Genomic DNA, 22,856 nt, shown 5'->3' with positions numbered 1-22,856 from the left:
TGGAAGTACCAGTTTGTACTGTTTTAATATTTATCTTCAGGTTCACAGATCTGAACACAGTGAAACATATGAACGTGCTGTAAACCGTCATTAGTGAACACAGTGGAAACAGAGACTTCAGACTTTACTGAAGAGACATTAGAAGAGACCACAGACTGAACATGTGTTGGTTTATATTTACAGTAGATGAACAGAGAACAAACTCTGATATTCAGATTTAATTTGGATGTTTCTGTTTATCTGCTCCAGTTCTGTTTGTGTTCATATTCGAGCTGGTAAAATGTTGTTGTAACAGTATTTTGGTCAAACATTTGAATTTAAACTACAGTCGAAACTTCAATCCACTGTGGTTTTGTTGAATGAAACAATTATTAAATGACTGAACGTTTGGACTTAGTGACTCCTTCTAACATTGGGAACATTAGGTGCTGGTTTACTGAATCAGAGTGACGTTACTCGTTCACACAGAGCTAATGTGACTGTGTTGTACACGGTTTTGTAACTGCAGTTTATTTTTATGGTGCTGTCTTTAGAAAACGAGACGTGGAAACTCAGCAGGACTTTACTGGTTAAAACAAGGAAAGTGAAAGTGAAACAACGACCACAACACAGATGTGGAAGTTCAGAACACATGACTGGACGTTCTGTTAGTCAGGAGGACAAACTGGAACAAACACAGTGAAGACTGCCCCTGTAATATATAAAGGGGCAGGCGAGAACCAGAGTCCAAGAGGAGATCCAGGTAAGACACAAAATAGACAGGGTCCTAGGAACCTGAGTGGATGGTTGAGATTTTCATGCTGGCTGGTGACCAAGCTGATGGGAAACAGGTGAAGGGGGGTTGGACTGGAAGGACAGGTGTGTTGTACCAGGAAGTAAATATTTATAACAGGACATGACGTTTTATCACAATTATGACCCAAAGCCTCCAGATTTTTTAAGTCTGGATAAAACCTTTACGTATACGTAGAGCAGGTTTTCTGTTTGATCCTCGACTCCACATGTCCATGTGTCTCTAGACAAGACCTGAACCCCCGAATTGTAGCACGCTGAATGTTCATCAGACTGTTAGACTGCACTGGTTCCCTGTAGGAGGATACATGTGTTGTTATGATGGTATTCAAACAGTGTGTACATTTACTTGTACAGTACTGATCAGCTTTACATTATCTATACATTATCTGCCTGGTAACAGGTGATGCTGTCCTGTTGGTCATGTGATCCTCTGGTCTCTGGTTTTTAGAGCAGCTCTCAGTCCGACTGTGTCAATGTTTGGGAAGAGAACAGAGGAACATGGCTTCATCCTTTCTTAGCTTTTCCCTCCTCTTCATCACTATCTACACAGCAGGTAGGGTCGATACACAGATCAATACACTGATTACTGATCAACACACTGATTACTGATCAACACACTGATTACTGATCAATACACTGATCACTGATCAATAGAATTCAATTCAATTTTATTTGTATAGAGCCAAATCACAACAGAAGTCATCTTAAGGCAATTAACAGTGTTTAAGGTTTAACATCTTACAAAAAATAACTGTATGCAGAATTATATAGAAAACCCAACAACCTCACTCAGCAGCACCAGGAGACAGTAGAGAGGAAAAACTCCCTTTATGTACAGAAACCTCCAGCAGAAACAGGCGCATAGTAGGCGGCCATCTGCCTCAACCGGTTGGGGGGAGTGGAAAGAGAAGAGAGAAAAGAACAGCATACTACAAAAAACTGCAACAAGCACAAGCAGCAAAAACACTGGACAGGTTGGTAGGACCAGTAACTGGACTCTGGAGATGTACGGCTCCAAGGAGGAGGAAACCTGCAGAGGAGAACAGAGAGAGACGGAGACAGAGAGGAGGAAACAACTACAGGAGAGAGAAGACATGCAATGGTAGAATTGGAATGAATAGGGGAGAAAAGAGAGAGGAGCTCAGTGTATCAGTAGAGGTCCCCCAGCAGACTAACCTATAGCAGCATAACTAAGAGATGGTTCAGAGTCACCTGATCCATCTCTAACTATAAGCTATATAAAAAAGAAAAGTTTTAAGTCTAGTCTTAAATGTAGAGAGGGTGTCTGCCTCCAGAACCTGAACTGGGAGCTGGTTCCACAAGAGCCTTTGATAGCTAAAGGCTCTGCCTCCCATTCTACATTTGGAAACTCTAGGAACCTCAAGTAAACCTGCAGTCTGAGAACGGTCTGCTGGGAAAATATGGAACTTCGAGGTCTTCAAGATAAGATGGAGCTCGATTATTAAGTCATTTATATGTGAGGAGAAGAATTTTAAATTCCATTGTGGATTTTACAGGAAGCCAATAGAGAGAAGCTACTGTAGGAGAAATATGATCTCTCTTGCTAATTCCAGTCAGAACTCTGGCTGCAGCATTTTGGATTAACTGGAGGATTTTTAAGGAGTTATTGTGACATCAGTAATGAATTACAATAGTCCAGTCTGGAAATAACAAGGGAGTTCTAGAGATTTCTTTTATTTATGAAGTAAAGGAGATATCTTGGTCAAAGATAATTCAACATTTCTCACAGTGTTACTTGAGACCAATACTAAGTCATCTGGGGTAAGAACGTCATTAGACATAGTGTCTCTGAGATTTTTAGGCCCAAACAAAAAAACCTCTGTCTTGTCTGAATTTAGTAGAAGGAAATTGGAGGACATCCAGGCAACTTTAGTGTGCATCGAATATTCATCATTAACATGTACAAACTGGAATCTATCTGATAAATATAACTTAAACCAGCCTAGTGCTGTTCCTTTGATCCCAATGACATGTTCCAGTCTGTGTAATAAAATCTTGTGATCTATAGTGTCGAATGCAGCACTAAGATCTAACAAAACGAGTATAGAGAGTAGTCCATTGTCTGATGCTAATAGAAGACCGTTAATGACCTTTAGACAGATAGTTAAACATCTACTGTAGTGAATCTTATTCTTAGTTGAATTTAAGTTTGGTTCTGATAATTCAAATGTTAAGAAATGGTCACATAAAAGAGGGAAAAATTATTAAAAGATCAAATTCAACACTGTATGTCAGAATAAGATGTGATTAAAACAAAGAGTGGGTTTATTTAGATTTTGGGTAAAACCAAACTAACAGTGAACTGATCCAGTTTGGATCAGAGAGGCTAAGAGTGAGGATCTTAAATGAATTAAACACTGATCACTACAGTGATCAATACACAGTTTCAGTGTGACTCTATCACCACCATTTAGAGCGGAGGTGTTAACACCAGGTGTGCAGCTGTTTACCCAGGTAAACTCAGGTTCTGTGGTTGTGGTACTTCAGGTGGGTTTCGGTGTTACACAATTGCACGCTGTGAGTTCAACTCCACGGATCTGAGGGACAGCGAGTTCATCTACTCTGATTTCTACAACAAGTTGGAGATCATCAGGTTCAGCAGCAGCGTGGGGAAGTTTGTTGGATACACCGAGTACGGTGTCCATCAGGCTCAGGTGTGGAACCGAGGTCCAGAGCTGAAGGATGCAAAGAGCAGGAAGGAGGCGTACTGTGCCAACAACATCGACATAGACTACGAATCAGTTCTGACCAAGTCAGGTGAGTTTGTGTGTGAAACCTCATCAACACACATGTTGTTCTGTTAAGTTGCCAGCTGTTCAATGAAGAAAAAAAAACAATAATAATCTGAAAAACTATATTTTACTGTATTGTTTCCTCCAGAATAGTACTACTACTGTAAAAATACAGAAAATAGCTTATGAGAACTGTTCAAACATCTCTAAAATGATCCATGTTTGCAAACAGCAACACAGGCGTCATCAATAAATCTGGATAAAGACTGATTGTTGATCGGAGGGTTTTACTCACGAGGTTCATAAGTACTTTCAGCTGAAAACAGACGTTTTTCTGTTGTCTGACAGTTAATTCAGTAAAGTTTAGGGTCTTTGGTCTTTTTCTACTGTGTTAAAATGATGATGAGGATGAAGATCAGGTGAATTTTAGTTTCATTAAGTGTCTTATTGAGACAAACCTTAATATTAGGTAATGTATTAGGAAATCTAGTTAAATGACAAATTCATTATAAGATCAGTGGGAGGAGTTGAGGTATTTTTGTGTTTTTATTACAAACATGTGTATTATTACTGTGTCTCTACTTACATACAGTAACTCCCCCACCACAGAAGACGTGCACTGGTCAGGATTCAGCTTGGTTTGATTTATCCACTGAACCTTTTTCCTCTAGTTGTTCTCTCTTTCAGTGCAGCTGAAGGGAACAGAAGAAAAACATCTTCATTACATTACGTAGGTTCTGACAAAGACCAACCAACCTGAGGATGAATAGATTTATTTATAACATGTGTTCCAGTGAAGCCTTCTGTCAGACTCCACTCTCCGACGCCCCCTGCTGGAAACCAACCTCAGATGTTGGTCTGCAGCGTCTACGACTTCTACCCCAAACACATCAGAGTGAGCTGGATCAGAGACGGACAGGAAGTCCAACCTGGAGTCAGTTCCACTGAGGAGATGGCAGATGGTGACTGGTACTACCAGATCCACTCTCACCTGGAGTACACACCCAGGTGAGTCCAGGTCCAGGAGCCTGGATTCTGTGTCACTCACACTAGTTTTCCTCTGCTCCAGTTACTGTCAGTTCAGACCCTGGATACTCTGTCCTGTCCAGATCCTGACCCAGCCTCCCCTCACACTCACCTGCAGCATATCAGTTCATTACTACACACTTCTGTCTCACCTGTTTGTTGCTTCAAACCTACCTTACATTTAAATTTAGTCATTTTTCAGATTTACAACTTACAAGTGTGGAACAAGGTACAAAGGCAGAGTAAGTGTGAGGAGGTCTTACCTAAGGACCCCTACTGGAGGTGGACCCCAGCTGGGATTCAAAACCATGTTGTTCCTCAGTCCACCTGTTTGTCCACATCCATCCAACATCCATCTGAGAGTGTTGCATCTTCACTGAAGCCTGACAGTGTTCTACACACGGTTTTATAAATAAGGTCCAGGTCCAGTCTGGTCCAGTTAGACCAGAACACTAACAGAACCAGTGAAGTGTTGGTTTGTGTTGAACCAGGTCTGGAGAGAAGATCTCCTGTGTGGTGGAACACATCAGCCTGAAAGAACCTCTGGTTACTGACTGGGGTAAATACTTGTCTGTCTCTACACCTGTCTATCTCTCTGTGCTTCTGACCTGTCTCTCTCTCTCTGTCTCTGACCTCTGTCTCTCTGTCTGTCCTTAGATCCGTCCATACCGGAGGCAGAGAGAAACCACATTGCCATTGGAGCCTCAGGACTAATCGTGGGTCTGATCTTATCTCTGGCTGGATTCATCTACTACAGGAGGAAGGTCAAAGGTCAGAGCAGGACATGCAGTCTGAAACCAGTTCACACACAGTCTGAAACCAATTTAAACATAACCTGAAACCAGTTTGTATATCTGCTGCTTTTGGTCACTGTCTAACCTTCAGATTTTTAAACTGGTTTCAGTCCAGTCTCACTTGAGTACCAGTCCAGGTTTATCAGTCTGTCGTTCTCTCACCACTTCTTCAGAAACCAGTTTTCTGTTTTACTAAAATAACACTTACTGTGCATTGATGTGATTATCATATTGGTTCCAGAACACTTTGGACCAGTTCAGTCCAGTTTTAGTAACAATCTTGACCCCTGTCCTTGTTGTGGACCATTTTGGACCATCCATTCATAGTCTAGTTTATCAAACCAGGGCATATTCTGGTTCCCACTAACAGCTTGTATCAGACCAGTTCTAATGATGTGGTATCTGTATTTGCTGCTAACCCCGTCCTTGTCTCTTTACAACAGGACATAATCTGATCCCCACTAATTGAGACCTGATCCTGGACCTGCAGCTGCAACTGTTCATTAGATAGAAGAAAAAACAGCTACTGCTTCTGTTTCCTTCTCAACAGTCAGTCAGTGCTGTCACCTACTGGACTCAGCTGGTCTGAACCTAAACCAGGATTCTGATTTAGTTCCACACCAAGTCTCTGCAGTAACTCAGAAATTGTTTTACTACATTTCTACTACAAATGTGAAACAAGCTAATAATAAATATTTCATCTTTTTCATCTCTATTTTTTTGTGCTTGTGCATTTTTTCACACTGTGTGTGCTTCTCCAGGTCCCCCAATAGGGGGATGTTAGGGCCCAAGAGACAGCTGTGTCTTTTATACTGTAGAGTCTCAGAAAAAGCAGGGGTGGCCTCTGTAGTGTAGAGTGAACTATAGTGATGGGTGTATGGACATTAGTCCACTGTTGACATACTTTCCATGCCACATTCTTAAATCTAGCAGTTCTACATGATGTTTTGTCATGTTCATGGTTCTTAATTTTATATCTCATCTTGGGTATTTATGTAGTGATTAGACACAGTGATGTTAGACCCTAACTGTGGTTTGTTGCATCATCAGTGTTTTTTCTTTTTAAGGTTAAGTTTGTCTGCTTTGGTTTGACCTACTGAAAATGAAGTGTGGCTACAGACACAAGTGGTTTCAGGGATTTGGTGTCTCAATAACCCACAGCTCATGATGTAATCAAACACAGAATATGACAGATTAATAGATGCCTTAACAATCACTACTTAAAATACAGAAAATTCATCCAAAGATTTCTTAGATATTTCTTTATCAGAATAATAATCACCAGGAAACATAACCACACATGCTACTGTTTAATAACTAAAACAAAGACCTAACATTTTTCTGTAATAAGAGTATTTGGTCACATCTCAGCTCCTGCTCCTCTACACTTCTTCTATCTCATAAAAACACAAAGATACTGAATCACCAAAGTGAGACAGAAGACTATGGAACAAATACAACTGTCTGTGTGAAGAGACACAAATAGAAACACTGACAGTTTACTGCAGCGACTGCACATTTGTTATTACTTATGTTTTAAAAATACAAAAAATCCATCCATTGTGGTTAAAACAATATTCGCACAGTATAATAATTTTTCAAAACAACAGAAGAAAAACTTGTGTCAAACATGAAAATGTATAAGAAATTAAAACAACTTAAAGACAGTAGATAACTGTTCAATTGCATAAAACTCAGTTATTGGATGTTTAAACAGCACAAATATACAAATGTAACAGTTATAAAAGCTGCAAATCTTATCAAACACAGATGTATTTTTTATTTTGATGTCATCTATTGCAGTGGTTTGTTGACACAGACCTCTTTATTCATCTGGAGAGAAAACAGAAGTTAAAGAAATGTAGAGTTATTGAAGATTAAAACTGATTTCTATTGATTTACCTCTACTTCTAACCAACTTTATTATCTGTCACATAAATCATTACAGATAAATCCCAATATAAACATCATATAATTACTACTACATATTGTTACCAAGAGATGATCCTGGTTTGACTTCAGAATAAACATTTTCACATTCTGCTGAAGAACCTGATTCTCCTGTAAATAAAATTTAAAATAAATGTGTTTAAATCAATTGACAAAGTTCAGTTTACACTGGTATGTTACAAACGAGCTAACTAGCGGACCCAGTTGCAGAATGACAGCAAAAACAACAGAGAGTGATTTCCCACACAAGATTTATTAACAGAAATAATAACAAAAAAATGCAGAACAGAGCGGATGTAATGCAAACAAAATCAATAGAACAAACCAAAATCTCAAAAGGAGAATCAAACTAAAGAACACTGCAAAAGGCAGGCAAATAAGGAACTCACTAGGATATATAATAAACAAAAACCCTCACAGCTAAACACGATCCTAAAGAAATAAAAATCACAGCAGAAGCTGGAACTAACAAACGAAAACAAAACCACAGCAAATGCTGGGACAAAACCTAATACTACACATACAAAGCTGGACCTAGAAGAAACAAAAAACGCAGCAAAATGCTGGAACAAACTACAGAACAAACAAACTGACTAGACTAACAAAACTTACAAACCGTGGAGAACAAAGCTAGAGGTCGGGGAAAAGGTCAATGGAAGAAGCAGGAAACAAACGAGGTAGACGGTTGACACACTAGCAAATAACAAACACACAGACAAGGACTTAAATACAAGACAAACTAATGATTAACAACAAACACCTGCTAAAACCCACACCTGTTGCCACTCCAATCAGCCAAGGCCTATCCCCGGAAGTCAGGGAAACAGAGACAGAGACCTCCGGGGACACTGCCTCAACTGGCTGGAGGAGGGAAGTGCAACATGGTAACACACTGATTTCTACTGTTTTACTTACCAGTTTTTAAGCAATAAGATACAACTAGTAAATGTCATGTAAATTACAAAAATAAAAAACAAATTCCCAAATAAGTACTAAATTAAAAAAGCAAAGTTCAATGATATTTCTATTTAATTAAAATGTATATACTGTACCATTTCCAGTGCCTTCAAAGCCTTTGATGGATTCATAAAAAGATGTATCGTCTACAAAAGAGTGATTAAATAAAAAAGGAAGCTTGAAACATTTTAATCCCATCGAATTTTAAAGTTTTCTACATCAGAAAACCTGAAATGTATATGTTATAGTTAACATTAAATCATAAATTAAATCAGGATTAAAACTGACCATGGAGAAGAGAAGCATATGTGTTGTGTTGTGTTTCATCCTGGTTGGTCAAGTGACCTGTAGCAGAGCTGTGATTGGTTCTCTGAGACCTGGTGGACCCCAACACATGAGAAATAGATTAGACTGAATGAGGAACATGTAATGTACTGATGTTCTGTTCACAATGAGAGAGGAGAGAGTTGTACCAACCTGATGAAGCAGGAACCTGTCAAAACACATTTGATATTATTTAGTATATTCTACTACATTTTATACAAAATGACTCAATTGTTACTACAGTAAATATATCAGAATATAATTCTCTGATCAACAGTTTTGACTGTCATCAAATATAAGAAGTAAAACATTTCACCTTTTGACTTTCTGCAGCAACAAAGCAGCAGCAGGAGAAAAATCAGTAAAATGCCACAAACCAACCCAACGACCAGTGACACAGGAAATGAAAAGTTTTCAGTCGTAGACGTCACTGTAATAAATAACAAGTATTATTTCTGTATAATCAGAGTGTTTTACAACAACAGAAAGTCAAAGTTACATCAAGTCTTAGTATCAAATACAAGACTTTCAATCAGGACAAAGACGATAAAGACATTTAGCAACAACCTACAATGTATTTCAACTCACTCACTGCTACATGTACATGAATATTTAGACATAGAACAGAATAAATCACCATAAAATACAACACTAAACTTATTTCAATATGAATTTCTACAAAGTAACTCTGTTTACTGTTTGTGTTTTTCTGTTTCATTATGAACGCCTTAATGTATAAAACCATTTCTACTACAAGAGACATATGGGTGTTAAAGCTGGAGGACTTGTTGTATTTTAAAAACTAATAATGTTAAATCAACTGAAACTAATCCAACTTCTGATTCAGTGATGACTTTTCTACCTCACATTTTAAAACAGTTCAGAAGTTATTTCAATCATACTCACATTTTACTGCCATCCAGCTCTGTGGTGATGTTAATGTTCTAATCCACGAGTCTGTTTGAACTTCACATCTATAAAAACCTTGGTCTGACTTTAACACTGCAGAGATAATCAGCTCCACTCTGGTATCATTTTGGATGAGTTTGTCATTTTGATAGAAAAACACATTAGAAACAACATTTTCTCTCCTCAACTTGCAACCGAGAGTCACAGATGTTCCCTCAGTCACAGGAAGGACAGGACTCACCAGGATAATGTCATCATCTGTAAATCATTAGAGAACAGGAAGTTTAAGTCAAAGATCAGGAGACGCAGGAGTTAAATTTGATTTTGTTTTCAGTGATCACAATAAATGACACATTTTAATTTTATTTTATATGATTCATATAAAATGTAGCACTGTGATTATGCAGATGGTTAAAATAACAACTTTGTTAAATGTTCAATATGTTTACACAGTAAGAAAAAGGATGTTGCTGGCAGCCAGTGTGAAACCAGAACATAGACTGTAACTTCCTAGACTGAGTTTACAGGATAAAGAATCAGATGGTTTGTTTACTATTTGTCTCCTTAAAATATCAAAACCTCATATTACAAATATCAAATAATTCAGATACAAGATAAAAGTGATGAAAACTCACTGTGTCCAGTGATGTTGACTGAATTAGTGAACTGTCCTGATCCAGACTCACACCAGTACACTGCAGAACTGTTCAGTCCACTAATGTTACATGTTGATCCAGTCATCGTCCCCCAGTCAGAACAGAGGGACAGGTAACTGTGCTCAGGAAACCTCCTCACTCTCCACTCAGTAGAGTTTCCTTCACAGCTCAGAGACACAGAGTCAGAGGTGAAGTGTTGAACTCTGTCAGGACTCACAGTGAGAGACGCTGATGGAGGAAAATCTGAAACACAAAACATGTTGTACACACACATGTTGTGACATATACAGAGCTAAACAAGAAATTCAAAAGATTTCTCATTTTTATTAATATCATAAGTCAACAGGATACCTGGAGATTTCTTCAGCTTTACAAAGTTCATTACTTTGCTGACATAGATTTTACATGTTGGTCACAGACAAATAACTGGAAGATAAAGATGAAAAGAAAGGAACAAAGGAACAAACTGACCTCCAGACCAGACAAACGTTGGTTTGCTGTGTTCAGTGTAAAACACTGGTTCTCCTCTTCCAGCTCTACACACATATCCTGCTGTGTGTGTCTGTCCATGAACCATGTAAGAATCCTCTTCAGTGCCACTGTCACTACCAGGTAGCAGCTCATATCTGTAGAGTCTGTCTGACAGTTTGGGAACAGTCTTATACCAGTAGAACCTCCATCCTGCAGATGGATGTTCAACCTCACACTTCAGAGTTACTGAGGCTCCAGGACTCAGCCAGGATGGAGACACAGTGAGGACAGACTGGGGTTTATCTGTTGGAAACAGGTTTTATCTAAATCAACACATGTTATGTCTACTGTGAAACATTAAATTCAAATTATCTGAACTTGAATAATCTTGTAACAGGTATTAGAAACTTTAAGATGGTCTAACTATGGAAAATCTAAATGTTTATTAACAAAACTGAAACATTTGTTCTTGTTGACTTTGTACCTCACTTGTAACTTGTCACTTTAGATTAAATCATCTTCCAAATAAATGAGTGTAAATCTCTATGAATTATTAACATTTTCTGTTTGAATGACATATAACTTGACTTACTGTTGTTCACTGTCAGTTTGATGAAATCACTCCACTCTGTTCTTTTATATTGAGCATTTTTCTTTCTTCCTTTACACCTGTAGTTTCCACTGTGGGATGAAGAAGCAGAACTAATCCTGAATTCATTTTGATTGGAAGGTTTGATGGAGCTGGTTGTTTCCCATTCATAATCCCACTCAGTGTCTCCACCTCCCTGGATCTCACATCTGACAGTGATCTTCTCTCCACTGAAGATCTGAGACCAGTCAGGTTGTAGAGTCACAGAGACAGAAGTGGAAACTGAGAGACACAAATAGAAATATTGAATTAGCTGAATTAACTTGATTGGTGTAAAATGTCCTGACGGATGTGTTGAAATATTAGAAACACAGGAACTAAACTCACCAGTTATCTCTACAGTGACCTCATCACTGTAATCAGTGTAGTAAACTGGTTTTCCTCTTCTTCCTCTGCACCTGTAGATTCCTCCTTGTGAGACTCTGATATCTCTGTTTTCTTCACCATCAACCTGAGCTTCATTAGAGTTTGAGGTTCGTCTGAACCAGTCATATTTCCAACCATCAGAGTCGTCCACAGAGCAGCTCAGTGTCACTCTGCCTCCTACTGGTATGATTGTTGGACCTGCTGTCAGTTTGGCTTTGGGTTCATCTGTTTAAATTTAAAATAAATAAACAAACAAAAAATATAATGTGTAGCTTTGAATTTAAATATGAAAACAACTTTCAGGTCCAGTTAGTTTTATTTTTTAACCAAATTTCACTGTTCACAATTTTTCTTTAAGATGTTTTACAATCTGTAAAACATACAACACCCTCTGTGTTTAAACCATTTCCACATCACTCTGAATCCTTTACTTTTCTACAGTCATGCATTTTTTTTTTTGTTTTGCTATATTTCATAGAAGGCAACAAATTATTAAATAAAACTGTTGATTTAGAGGTTGTTTCCTTTTCTTTTTCCTCTTTTTAAAAAGTATTTCTTCAGACATTCTCCTCAGTAGCTGATACTCTACACTAAAGCACATACATCATGATACAGAAAAAAGTCAAAAACAATAATACAGTGGTTCACATTTACATATTCACACCTAGTTCAAATATATGAACAGACCTTTAAAATAAAAGTTGCTGGTCATGATGATAAAACATTGGTGACTCACCTGATACAGTTAAAGAGATGATGTTACTGTTTTTTATTTGATTTGAGCTCCTGTGGAAACCAGAGCACTGGTATCGACCACCGTCTCCTGTATATAGCCCTTGTAATTTGAAGCGTTTATATGAATTGTACTGAACAAACTCTTCACCATCTTTATTCCATTTGTATTCCCAGTCAGTGTCTTTTCCTTCCTTCATGTCACATATGAAGGTCACAGACTCTCCAGCAAAAAAACTGGACCAGTTGGGTTCAAGGGTCAAAACAGGATCTAAAACCAACAGAAACAAACAAGACTAAATGATTATCAATATAAAGAATTAGTTTTAAAAATGATCAGGGTTTAGGTTTTTAATTCAATTCAATTCAGTTTTATTTGTATTGCACCAATTCACAACAGAGGTTATCTTAAGGCAGTTTACAGTGTAAGGTTTAAGACCTTACAGAAAATATTTATACAAAAAATTATAGAGAAAACCCAACAATCCCATTTGAGCAAGCTTTAGGCAACAGTGGAGAGAAAAAAAAGGAGAGAGGAGCTCAGTTTATCAGTAGAGTACTAACCTATAGCAGCATAACTAAGAGATGTTTCAGAGTCACCTGATCCATTTTTAACTATAAGCTTTATAAAAAAGGAAAGTTCTATTTCGTATAGGCTTCGCCCTCTAAGAGCTGTCGCTATTGGGTTTATCCCCGCGCGCATGCGCAGTCGTGAAGAAATCTTTCGCGCCCTGTCCAGCACAGGGCTACCTCACTCAGGTCCGCCCACAGAGTATAAAAGCCCTGCGTGACCTGAGAACTGCTCCCTTTTTTACTTCAGCGTGCTAATGCAGTCATCTTGTGAAGAACAGAAGATGTGTTCTGCTCTGCGTTCCACCGGCGGGGTTCGGCTGTGCCCAGGATGCAAAACCGCCTTCATCTTGGACGATAACCTCCATGCTCGCTGCGAAATCTGTCTCGGCCCTGAACAAGCCGAGCTTGCCCTCACTCCTTGGGCCACGTGCCCCTATTGTGCACGCCTGCCCCTGGAGGAGAAGCAGCGACGGGTGGACGCCTTCGCAGTGCTCCGGGAGGACGACGGAGGCGACACCTGGGCTAGGCCAGTTAGCTTCCACATGGAAGAGAGAGAAGCTATCGATTGCCTTGACCCCCCGGTCTAGAGGGCGAGCTCCATGTAGGGCAAGAGTCCCTGACTCGGCTCCCTCCATTGTGGGCTCTCCTCCTGGTTCCCCCCTCTTCCTCGTGGAAGACATTGGTGACGACAGGATGGTCCAGCCAGCACGGCGTCACGCCGTCTCCTCTCTTCCGCCTGCCGGCCACCTGCCTGCCTGCGGTGCTCTTCTCAGGGACCTCCCTGAGATTATTAAGAGAGCAGCTGACAGGAAAGGTATTCCTCTGCCTCCGGAGCCGCCTGCACCTGCTCCCAGCGACATGGTCGGCGACGTCTACCGCAGTGAACAAGAGGCTAAACGCCTTCAGCTATGGCCGACTTTTCCCGCCCTCCGCTCCTTCCTATCGGAGGCCGGTCAGAATCCTGGGAAGCTGAAGGCTCCGGTGGCTCGTTATGACCCCTTCACCACAGTTCACGTGGAGACTGAGCGTGGTTTTCCTGCCGTTCCACCGCTAGAGCCGAGTCTAGCCTCCATCTTGCTCCCTAAGGCGACCTTCTTCGGCAGACGTCGGCCTACTCCGCCATCTTCCCGTGACCAGGTCACCGCCCGACTCACCGACCGCACACACCAGTGTGCCGCCCAGACGGCAGCCGCCATCAACAACATCGCCCTGCTCAGCTCCTCTGTTTCTTCCATCGCTGCGCAGCCTGGAGTGCTGCCAGCCGAGGCAGCGGATGAAATCGGCAAGGCTATGGCGGCCATCCTCACTCTGTCGTCGGCCGCGGCAGTGGCGCAGTCCCACATCATGGTCTGGATGACCATGTTGCAGCGTAACATATGGCTTCACATGTCGCATCTCCCAGAGCAGATCAGGAAGGGCCTCCTGGACGGACCCACCAGCCCCGATGGGCTGTTTGGTCCGCTCCTTCAGGAAGCGGTTTCCCACATGCAACAGGCATCAGAGGAGGCGGATAGAGTGAAGAGACTCACATCGTGGAGTCGTGCATCAACGCGGCCTCCGCGCCCCCAGGACTCCTGGCGTGATCGCAGAGACTTCCGCGGCAGACCGAGACGCCCTTCAGCCACAGCTGTCGCTGCGTCTCCATCCACTCCGATTCCACCGCCCCCGCCTCCTCCTCAGCATCTCGCTACAGCGCCCAGGCGGCCTGTCCCTCGTCAGTCGGCCGCTGGGACCCGGCGGTGCACCTGGTCAAACCCGCCTGCCGAGCCTCCTCGCAAGCAGAGACGGCAATGACGGGATGAGGGAAACGTGTGTCACTCCGCGGAATCTTCCGCACACAACGGCTCTTTTCAGAGCCAACCACCTCTCAATAAAGAGCAGTTTCCTGACATTCAGTCCGCTTCTGTCTCCTCTGAGTTTTTTGCGGCCGATTATGTTGACGCACACGTTTCCCCCTCACATGTACATTTCACACACCCTGTGCCAGCGATGCGTTCTTCCCCCACCTCTGATCCTGTTGTAAGTGTTAAAGGTGATTTTCCACTCGGGTGTGATTCAGACAACGACTTGCTTTCTCTGAATTCACAGCCCTTTCGCTTCCGCCCTCCCATGGGCTGCGATGAGCGGTCAAAAAAACCCAGCTCTCGCGGCGGCGGAGAGGGCGCTCCTCTGGTTATCAGCCATGTTCACAGAGGCTCCACAAAAATGTGCTCGCCCGCTTTCGGAGTGTTACCCGGTGTGGCGAAGTCTGCTTCCTCTAAACAGGTGGATGGACAGTGTAATAAAAAAAGGTTACACTCTCCAGTTCTCCTCTCCTCCATTCAACGGAGTGAGGGAGACTGTGATGACGTCTCAGGCGGAGACAGCCGCTCTGCAGACGGAATTGACGGAATTACAGGAGAAGGGAGTGATTTCAGAGATTCCTATAGGCGAGATAAACCAGGGGTTTTACTCTCGCTATTTTCTGGTGCCAAAGAAGACAGGCGGAATGAGACCCATACTCGACCTGTCCCTGTTCAACAAACACATCATAAGGAGACCGTTTCACATGCTCACCATAAGACACGTGTTGGAATGTGTTCGTCCCGGCGATTAGATCACGTCAATCGACCTAAAAGACGCATATTTCCATGTGCCTATCATCCCAAAACACAGGAAATTCCTGCGTCTCCGACTGGATCCGATCCGTCACAGGAGACGCATGGTGTCTGTCCCGCCCTCCATTCAGTCAGATCTGAATTATTGGAAAATCTCCCATGTGTTGTCAGAGGGAGTTCCCCTCGGCAGAGCCACGTCACACATCTCGGTGTTCACAGACGCGTCTCTGTTCGGCTGGGGCGGCATGTGTTTGTCTCAGGTTGTGGGGGGGAGATGGAGAGGACGGCCATCTCTTCACATAAATTGCCTGGAGCTCTCCACGGTGCTCAAAGTACTGAAACATTTTGCACCTCTGCTGAGGAACGAACATGTAATGGTGAGAACAGACAACAAAACAGCTGCCGCTTACATCAATCGACAGGGCAGTGTTCGCTCAGCCCGCCTGCTGAAAATAGCCAGGGATCTGCTGTTATGGTCCCACAGCAAGCTACGCTCCATCAGAGCGGTTTATATTCCAGGCAAGGAGAACCGAGCCGCGGATCTGATGTCGCGAGGCGGTACCTCGCCCAGCGACTGGAAAATCAATCCCGCGATCTCACGGGAGTTGTGGAACAGGTTCGGCGCGGCAGAGGCGGATCTGTTCGCGTCGCGCGAAAACGCACAATGCGCGACGATCCTCCTATCGGGGTGGATGCTTTCGCTCACCATCCGTGGCCCAGAGTCATTCTCTATGCTTTCCCTCCGATTCCTCTGATTCCACGTCTCTTGATACGTGTACAGGAGGAGCGTCTGTCAGTCATTCTGGTGGCTCCGGAGCGCACGAGTGCCTCCTGGTTTCCTATAATGATTCAGCTGTTGTCGAGCGATCCCTGGCGGCTGCCGTGGCGCAGCGACGCGCTCTCACAGGTGGACAATACAATCCACCGCTACCCAGTGATAGGTCAGCGCCTGTGGGCCTGGCCCCTGAACGGGAACGTTTAGAAAGCCTGGGTCTGCCGCCGGCAGTGATTCGCACCATTCAGAATGCACGAGCTCAATCCACCACAGCCTCATACGCAGCAAAGTGGTCGACTTTTCAGCGATGGTGTGTGGAGAAGGATATGGATCCTACTTCCTGCTCTCTTTCCCAAATTCTGTTTTTTCTCCAGTTATTGGTAGATCAGGAGCTGGCTCTGTCTACGGTTAAAACATATGCCGCAGCCATTTCGTCTTGTCATGAAGGTTTTGGAGAGAGAACTGTTTTTGCGCATCCATTGATTAAACGGTTCTTAAAAAGGTGTTCAGAGACAGCGGCCTCCGACTCGTAATATTACGCCTCAGTGGGAATTGCCGCTGGTTTGTGTATCTATTTTTTGTATCTGTATTTGTGTGATCTGTGTAATGGCTGGTATTAGTGTTGGTGCGATAGCTTGAAGAAGAGTAGAGGGGATCGGATCCAGAGAGCAGGTGGTCGGGCGATTGGAGAGGACGAGAGTGGATACATCGTCCTCTGACAGTGTTGAAAAAGTGAAGTGAGATGCATCGTCAGGTTTAGTAAGCAGAATGTCATTGTCAGGAGGAGTGAACTGGGAGCTGATGGCTACCACCTTGTTGGTAAAAAAGGAGGCAAAGTCATCAGCTGTGAGACAGGTGGGTGGTGGAGGTGGGGGTGGATAGAGTAGGGATTTGAAAGTTGAGAACAGCTTTCTGGTGTCTGTGGTGTTGCTGAGCTTGTCCTGGTAATAATCAGTCTTCGCCCTGGTGACACTGTAAGAGAAGGATTGAAGCAAATCCTGATACTCAGAGCAGGTTGAGACCTGGATTTGCGCCACTTCCTCTCAGCACTCCTGAGCACCGTGCGTTGTTCACGGATCTGGTCAGTGAGCCACAAGTTGGAAGCTGAAGGACGAGCAGGTCTGGTAGATGTCGGGCAGAGACTATCCAGGCAGAACGAAAGAGTATCACAGAGCCTGTCCGTGGCTGCGTCGGTGTCGTAGGTGGATAAAACCTGCGATGAGGGCAGCGCTGCAGAAACCAGGGAAGAAAGCTGCTCCGGGTTGAGAGATCTGAGGTTGCGGCGGAATGTTTCCAATGCAGTGGAAGAATGAGACGGTCTAGAGACGAAGACTGTGAGCTGAATGAAGAAGTGATCCGACAAATGCAGAGGAGTGACAGAGATGTCGTCCACAGTGCAATTTCGGATCAGAACAAGGTCCAGGTTGTTGCCAGCTTTGTGAGTTGGAGGAGTGGAGACTAGTCTAAGGTCAAACGTGTTCAGAAGAGCGAGCACGTCAGATGTCTGTGGTTTGTCCAGGTGGATGTTGAGATCACCTAAGACGAGAGATGAGAGGAGTGCCATCTTCAGGGAATTGAGACAATAGCATATCCAGCTCGTCACAAAAGTCCCCCAGCTGGCCCGGCGGTCGGTAGATCACAATGATGTGGGCTGTGATCGGTGCTGTAATCCTAACGGCATGATATTCTAAAGAAGACAGATTACTAAAGGGTGCCATGGTGAAGAACTTCCAGGTATCGGCTACTAGGAGACCAGTCCCGCCCCCCCGGCGTGATGGGCGAGGAGTGTGAGAAAAAGCAAAGCCGGTGGAGAGTGCGGCTGGGGTGGCCGTGTTATGCGGAGTAATCCAGGTCTCCGTAAGTGCAAGCAGCTGAACAGCTGAGGTTGTAGCAATAGCGACAGCTCTTAGAGGGCTACACCTATACTCATAGAAGCTGGGGTTACAATACGTAACCAACGTTTTAAGTCTAGTCTTAAATGTGGTGAGGGTGTCTGCCTCCAGAAACTGAACTGGGAGCTGGTTCCACAGGAGAGGGGCTTGTTAGCTAAAGGCTCTGCCTCCCATTCTACATTTGGAAACTCTAGGAACCACAAGTAAACCTGCAGTCTGAGAACGTAGAGTTCTGCTTGGAAGATATGGTACTGAGTTCTTTAAGATAAGATGGAGCCTGATTATTAAGGGATTTATAAGTGAGAAGAAGAATTTTAAATTCAATTCTGGATTTTACAGGGAGCCAATGGAGAGAAGCTAACGTTGGAGAAATATCATCTCTTTTGCCAATTCCAGTCAGAACTCTGGCTGCAGCATTTTGGATTAACTGGAGGCTTTTTAATGATTTATAGGGACATCCTATTAATAAGGAATTACAATAGTCCAGTCTGAAAGGAAGAAACAAATGCATGGACTAGTTTTTCAGCATCACTTTGGGACAGGATGCTCCTAATTTTAACAATGTTTCTCAGGTGAAAAAAGGCAGTTCTAAAGATTTCTTTGATGTATGAAGTGAAGGAGATATCCTGATCAAAGATAACTCGTCTTGATTTAGGAGAAGGAAATTGGAGGACATCCAGGCCTTTATGTCTTTTAAGCATGCTTGAGGTTTGACTAATTGATTAGTTTCTCCTGGTTTCATAGACCTAAACCCCTGAGTCCAGAGTAGGCCTTTTGAGTAGGGGCTTGACTACAGCAAACTTAAAAGCCTGTGGTACGTAGCCCATTTGTAAAGATAGATTGATCTGAGGCGTCTAGTCAGGATGGGATCTAAGAGACATGTTGATGGTTTAGAGGAAGTAATTACTGAAATTAATTCAGAATGATCTACGGGGAGGAAGCAGTCTAAGTATGAGTGTGTTCTTGCAGATGAATCTAGAGTTGTTGTACAATCCATACGGTAGCCGGGCAGGATCTGATCAATTTTTTCTCTAATAGTTATGATTTTATTTCTAAAGAAATGTATGAAATCATTGCTGCTCAGAGTTGACGGAATACTAGGCTCAACAGAGCTATGACTCTTTGTCAGCCTGGCTACAGTGCTGAAAAGAAACCTGGGGTTGTTCTTATTTGCCTCTATTAATGAGGAATAATATGAGGTTCTAGCTTTACGGAGGGCTTTTTATATATTATTAAACTATCTTTCCAGGCTAGGCAATATTCATCTAAATTGGTGGAACGCCACCTCCTTTCCAACTTACGTGATTTCTGCTTTAAGCTACAGATTTGTGAATTGTTCCATGGAGCTAACTTCCTCTGATTTACTAGCTTCTTTTTCAGAGTAACAACAGTATCAAGTATCTTATCCGTAGGTGTAGTAAGTTCAAATGTAATTAAAAAAATAGTCAGATAAGAGGGTTTTGGGGAAAAACTATTAACTGATCAACTTCCACACCGTATGTCAGAATAAGGTCAAGGGTGTGATTAAAACAGTGAGTGGGTTTATTTACATTTTGGGTAAAACCAATGGAGTCTAATAGTGAATTAAATGCAGTGTTGAGGCAGTTATCAACATCTACATGGATATTGAAGTCACCCACTATAATGACTTTATCTGCACTAAGAAATAAATCAGATAGAAACTCTGAGAATTCAGTTAAAAACTCAGAGTAAGGGACAGGAGGACGGTACACAATAACAAACAGGACTGGTTTTTGATTTTTCCAGTTAGGATCAGAGAGGCTAAGAGTGAGGCTCTCAAATGAATTCAAACTATGTTTAGGTCTGGGGTTGATTGACAAACTTGAGTGGAAGATTGCTGCTACTCCTCCACCCCGACCTGTGCTTCTAGGAACATGATAATTAACATGACTTGAGGGGGTCGACTCATTCAGAGAGACATATTGATCCTGCTGCAGCCAGATTTCAGTAAGACAAAATAAGTCTATTTGATGGTCAATTATCAGCTCATTTACTAACAGGGATTTAGACGAGAGAGATCCGATATTTAACAGTCCACATTTGATTGTTTTATTTTGTTCTGAAAGAGGAGTCGTCTTTATTAAAAATGCGTCATTAAAAATGCCAGACACATGTAAAAATACAAGGTTTAATGTAAAATGGTGAGATAATAAAATACTCAGTGAGAACAAAGTAACAAAACAAGGTAAAGGACAAGGTAATTATTATTATTATTATTATTATTATTATTATTATTATTATTATTATTATTATTATTATTAAGCCAATTAGGCAAAAAGAAAAGAAACTGAGGGAGGTTTAAATAGCAGAGAGTCAAAACAGGAGGAGCTGATTAGGTGAATAACAGCAGGAGAGAACAGGTGCAAAGCATGAGGGGTAATTAAGTAAAGCTGAAGACAGAGGGAACTGAAAAAAACCAGAAGTGGAGCAAAATAACAGCATGAAACAGGAAGAGGAACCAGGATCATGACAAGAACTACTCACAGAGAAGAGAGATTAATGGTAATTCATTAAAAAAGAGGAAGAGAAGTGAACATTTACCTTGAGCATGTCCAGAGGAGAAGATTGTGTTCAGCACTGAAATAAAGACTGAAACTTAGCACATCAAGAGGAAAAGAAGAAGAAGAAGAAGAAGAAACCTTTGTCATAGTCACATTGAAACATGTCCTCTGCATTTAACCAGTGAGCAGCTACATACAGCACCCAGGGAGCTAGTGTGGAGTGTCTTAGGGGGTAGGAGGGGTTGGGAGAGGTCTGACTATTACATCCTTCACATTGTTTTACCTAACAAGTCTATTCAGACCAGGGGTAAAGTGAAACCAAACCCGGAGAATAAATTTGTGTCTCTAACCAACTATCTTCAGACTGAAGAAGCTAGTTGATGAATAGTGAAACATTTAATCTAACAAGAAGGAAGACAAGTCCCCATGACTCAACTTCCAGATAACTTCACCTGGATGATGAATCTTCACCATCCTCACTACAACATTTTCTCTCATTTGTTCCATCAATCAGTGATTTACTCACAGAAAAACTGCAGCACACAGAGAAAAGTGTGTCCCATCCTCACATCCAACACTGACTCTGGGAGAAATTCTTCAAACTGCAGCAAATGAAGAGAAACTCTGTGAAAACACAAGTTACATTTCATTCTTCTCTCAACTTGTCTGTGTTTCTGAGTTTGACCACAGTGTACTTTAACATACTGACACTTCCTCTGCTCCACAGCAGACAGACACATAGTCACAGTTTGAAACTAGCTTGTTTGCAGTCAGAAACAAACTCCTGTTCACTGTGTTTACTCCTCACACTTTCAATGACTGAAAAAAACTTTAGATTTACATTTATTAACTTTATGATTTGTTCTACAATAAAAACCTTTTCATAAAAGACTCAAAAACATCAATTTACATGTTTGATCTTGGATTATTAACGTGTTATTTTATCTGCTACAAATAAAAACTAAATTTAAAAAGCATGTGATGCATTGTTAATTAAGTGGTGATTGTTACATAAGGACAGGACAAACGAGAACTAAACGAAAAGGTTTAATAAACTAAACACCCCAACCACATCCCACCACAGATCCAGGAGTGACAAACAAAGTCTGGAGACGCAGCAGCGACGACCTCTGCGTCGGACCGCAGACGACCGGGACGAACTAAAGCAGCGTCGGCTGCAGGGACTGGAACAGAAACCGGGGACAGAGCAGTTACGGAGGAGCAGAGCAAACAGGGCTGGCTGGGCAGGGGAGAGGAAACGAACTTGCCCTTAAAAATCCTTAGGGCAGTCATCACAGTGTCTTTGAGGTTCTGAAATTCAGGATAAGTAAGCCTTTCTTCACAAAAGTGTTGATAGCTACCCTGGAAATGGCCTCAAAACATTTTAGGTCAAACCCTGAGTTCAGCCACCCTACCAACTATTCTGCACTACACAACAAATCCGAATACTCCTCAAGAATGTCTGCAGGATCGCCATAACGAACAAAACAAGGACACGGAGGAAGAGTAACGTGACCAGCGGCGGAATGTGGGGATTCCATGGTCGCAAGTTTGGACAGAAACAAGTGCGAAACAGTAAGGTTTAATAAACGAAACACCCAGTCCAAAATAGGAGACACGGGGAACCAAACAAGACAGAGGGAAACTAAACAAGCACGGATAATGATGAAAGAAAGTAACAACAAAAAAACCAATGCACTGACGCAGGGACAAGCTAACTAATAATTCAACATACATAGTAACAACCGAAATCAACGCCGACAAAAAGACAAACACACGAAGTAGCTACAAAAACAAGGCACTAAATGCAAAACCAAACACAAAACGAAGTCACTAATAAAACAAGTAACAAGCGGAGATGAATGCACTAAAGCAGACAAAAAAAAAAAACCCAACACACACTAGACATACACAGTAACAACAAAAAGTCTCTGCTAACGCAGGCAATCTACTTACAAACAAAACAAAACAAGACCAACAAAGAAAATGCAAAGTCCAGAGGGAAACAACGAACAAGCAAACGCCAAAAAAGAATGGATGTGAGCGAACCAGTCAATAAAGTAACAGATCCAATGTGTAACAAACCTGCAGCAAACAAAAGACTGAGGGGAACTT

At 42.1% G+C, this 22,856-nt stretch overlaps 2 protein-coding genes across 3 annotated transcripts in view; one reads left to right on the top strand and one right to left on the bottom strand.

Moving 5' to 3' along the window:
- Positions 1-22,856, bottom strand: part of LOC117153014 (basement membrane-specific heparan sulfate proteoglycan core protein-like) — a 328,715-nt gene that overhangs the window by 66,213 nt on the left and 239,646 nt on the right. The gene's annotated exons all lie outside the window — the stretch shown is intronic.
- On the top strand, positions 749-6,079 carry LOC113157397 (H-2 class II histocompatibility antigen, E-S beta chain-like). 2 transcript variants are annotated; one of them, XR_004463418.1, is made up of 6 exons: positions 749-858; positions 1,244-1,348; positions 3,304-3,573; positions 4,343-4,556; positions 5,066-5,345; positions 5,812-6,079. XR_004463418.1 is itself a non-coding variant. In XM_033326567.1 (6 exons), the coding sequence occupies exons 1-6, from the start codon at positions 783-785 to the stop codon at positions 5,411-5,413; spliced, it is 915 nt and encodes a 304-aa protein (XP_033182458.1). In that variant the 5' UTR covers positions 749-782; the 3' UTR covers positions 5,414-5,428. The 2 variants fall into 2 exon arrangements, 1 of the variants encoding a protein (XP_033182458.1); XM_033326567.1 differs by lacking the exon at positions 5,812-6,079 and having other exon boundaries at positions 5,066-5,133; positions 5,232-5,428.

Source organism: Anabas testudineus, chromosome 18 (assembly GCF_900324465.2).
Source record: "Anabas testudineus chromosome 18, fAnaTes1.2, whole genome shotgun sequence".
In the NCBI taxonomy this organism is placed as follows: Eukaryota; Metazoa; Chordata; class Actinopteri; order Anabantiformes; family Anabantidae; genus Anabas; species Anabas testudineus.
The sequence above is the reverse complement of the archived record's forward strand: the minus strand, read 5'-3'. Positions and strand labels throughout refer to the sequence as shown.

Bases quoted from the DNA above. Each gene is read 5' to 3' on its own strand.
- LOC113157397 (XM_033326567.1), top strand. From the start codon at position 783: ATGGTTGAGATTTTCATGCTGGCTGGTGACCAAGCTGATGGGAAACAG. The intron at 859-1,243 runs GTGTGTTGTACC...TCTGGTTTTTAG, and splicing joins GGGTTGGACTGGAAGGACAG to AGCAGCTCTCAGTCCGACTG. The intron at 4,557-5,065 runs GTGAGTCCAGGT...GTGTTGAACCAG, and splicing joins CACCTGGAGTACACACCCAG to GTCTGGAGAGAAGATCTCCT.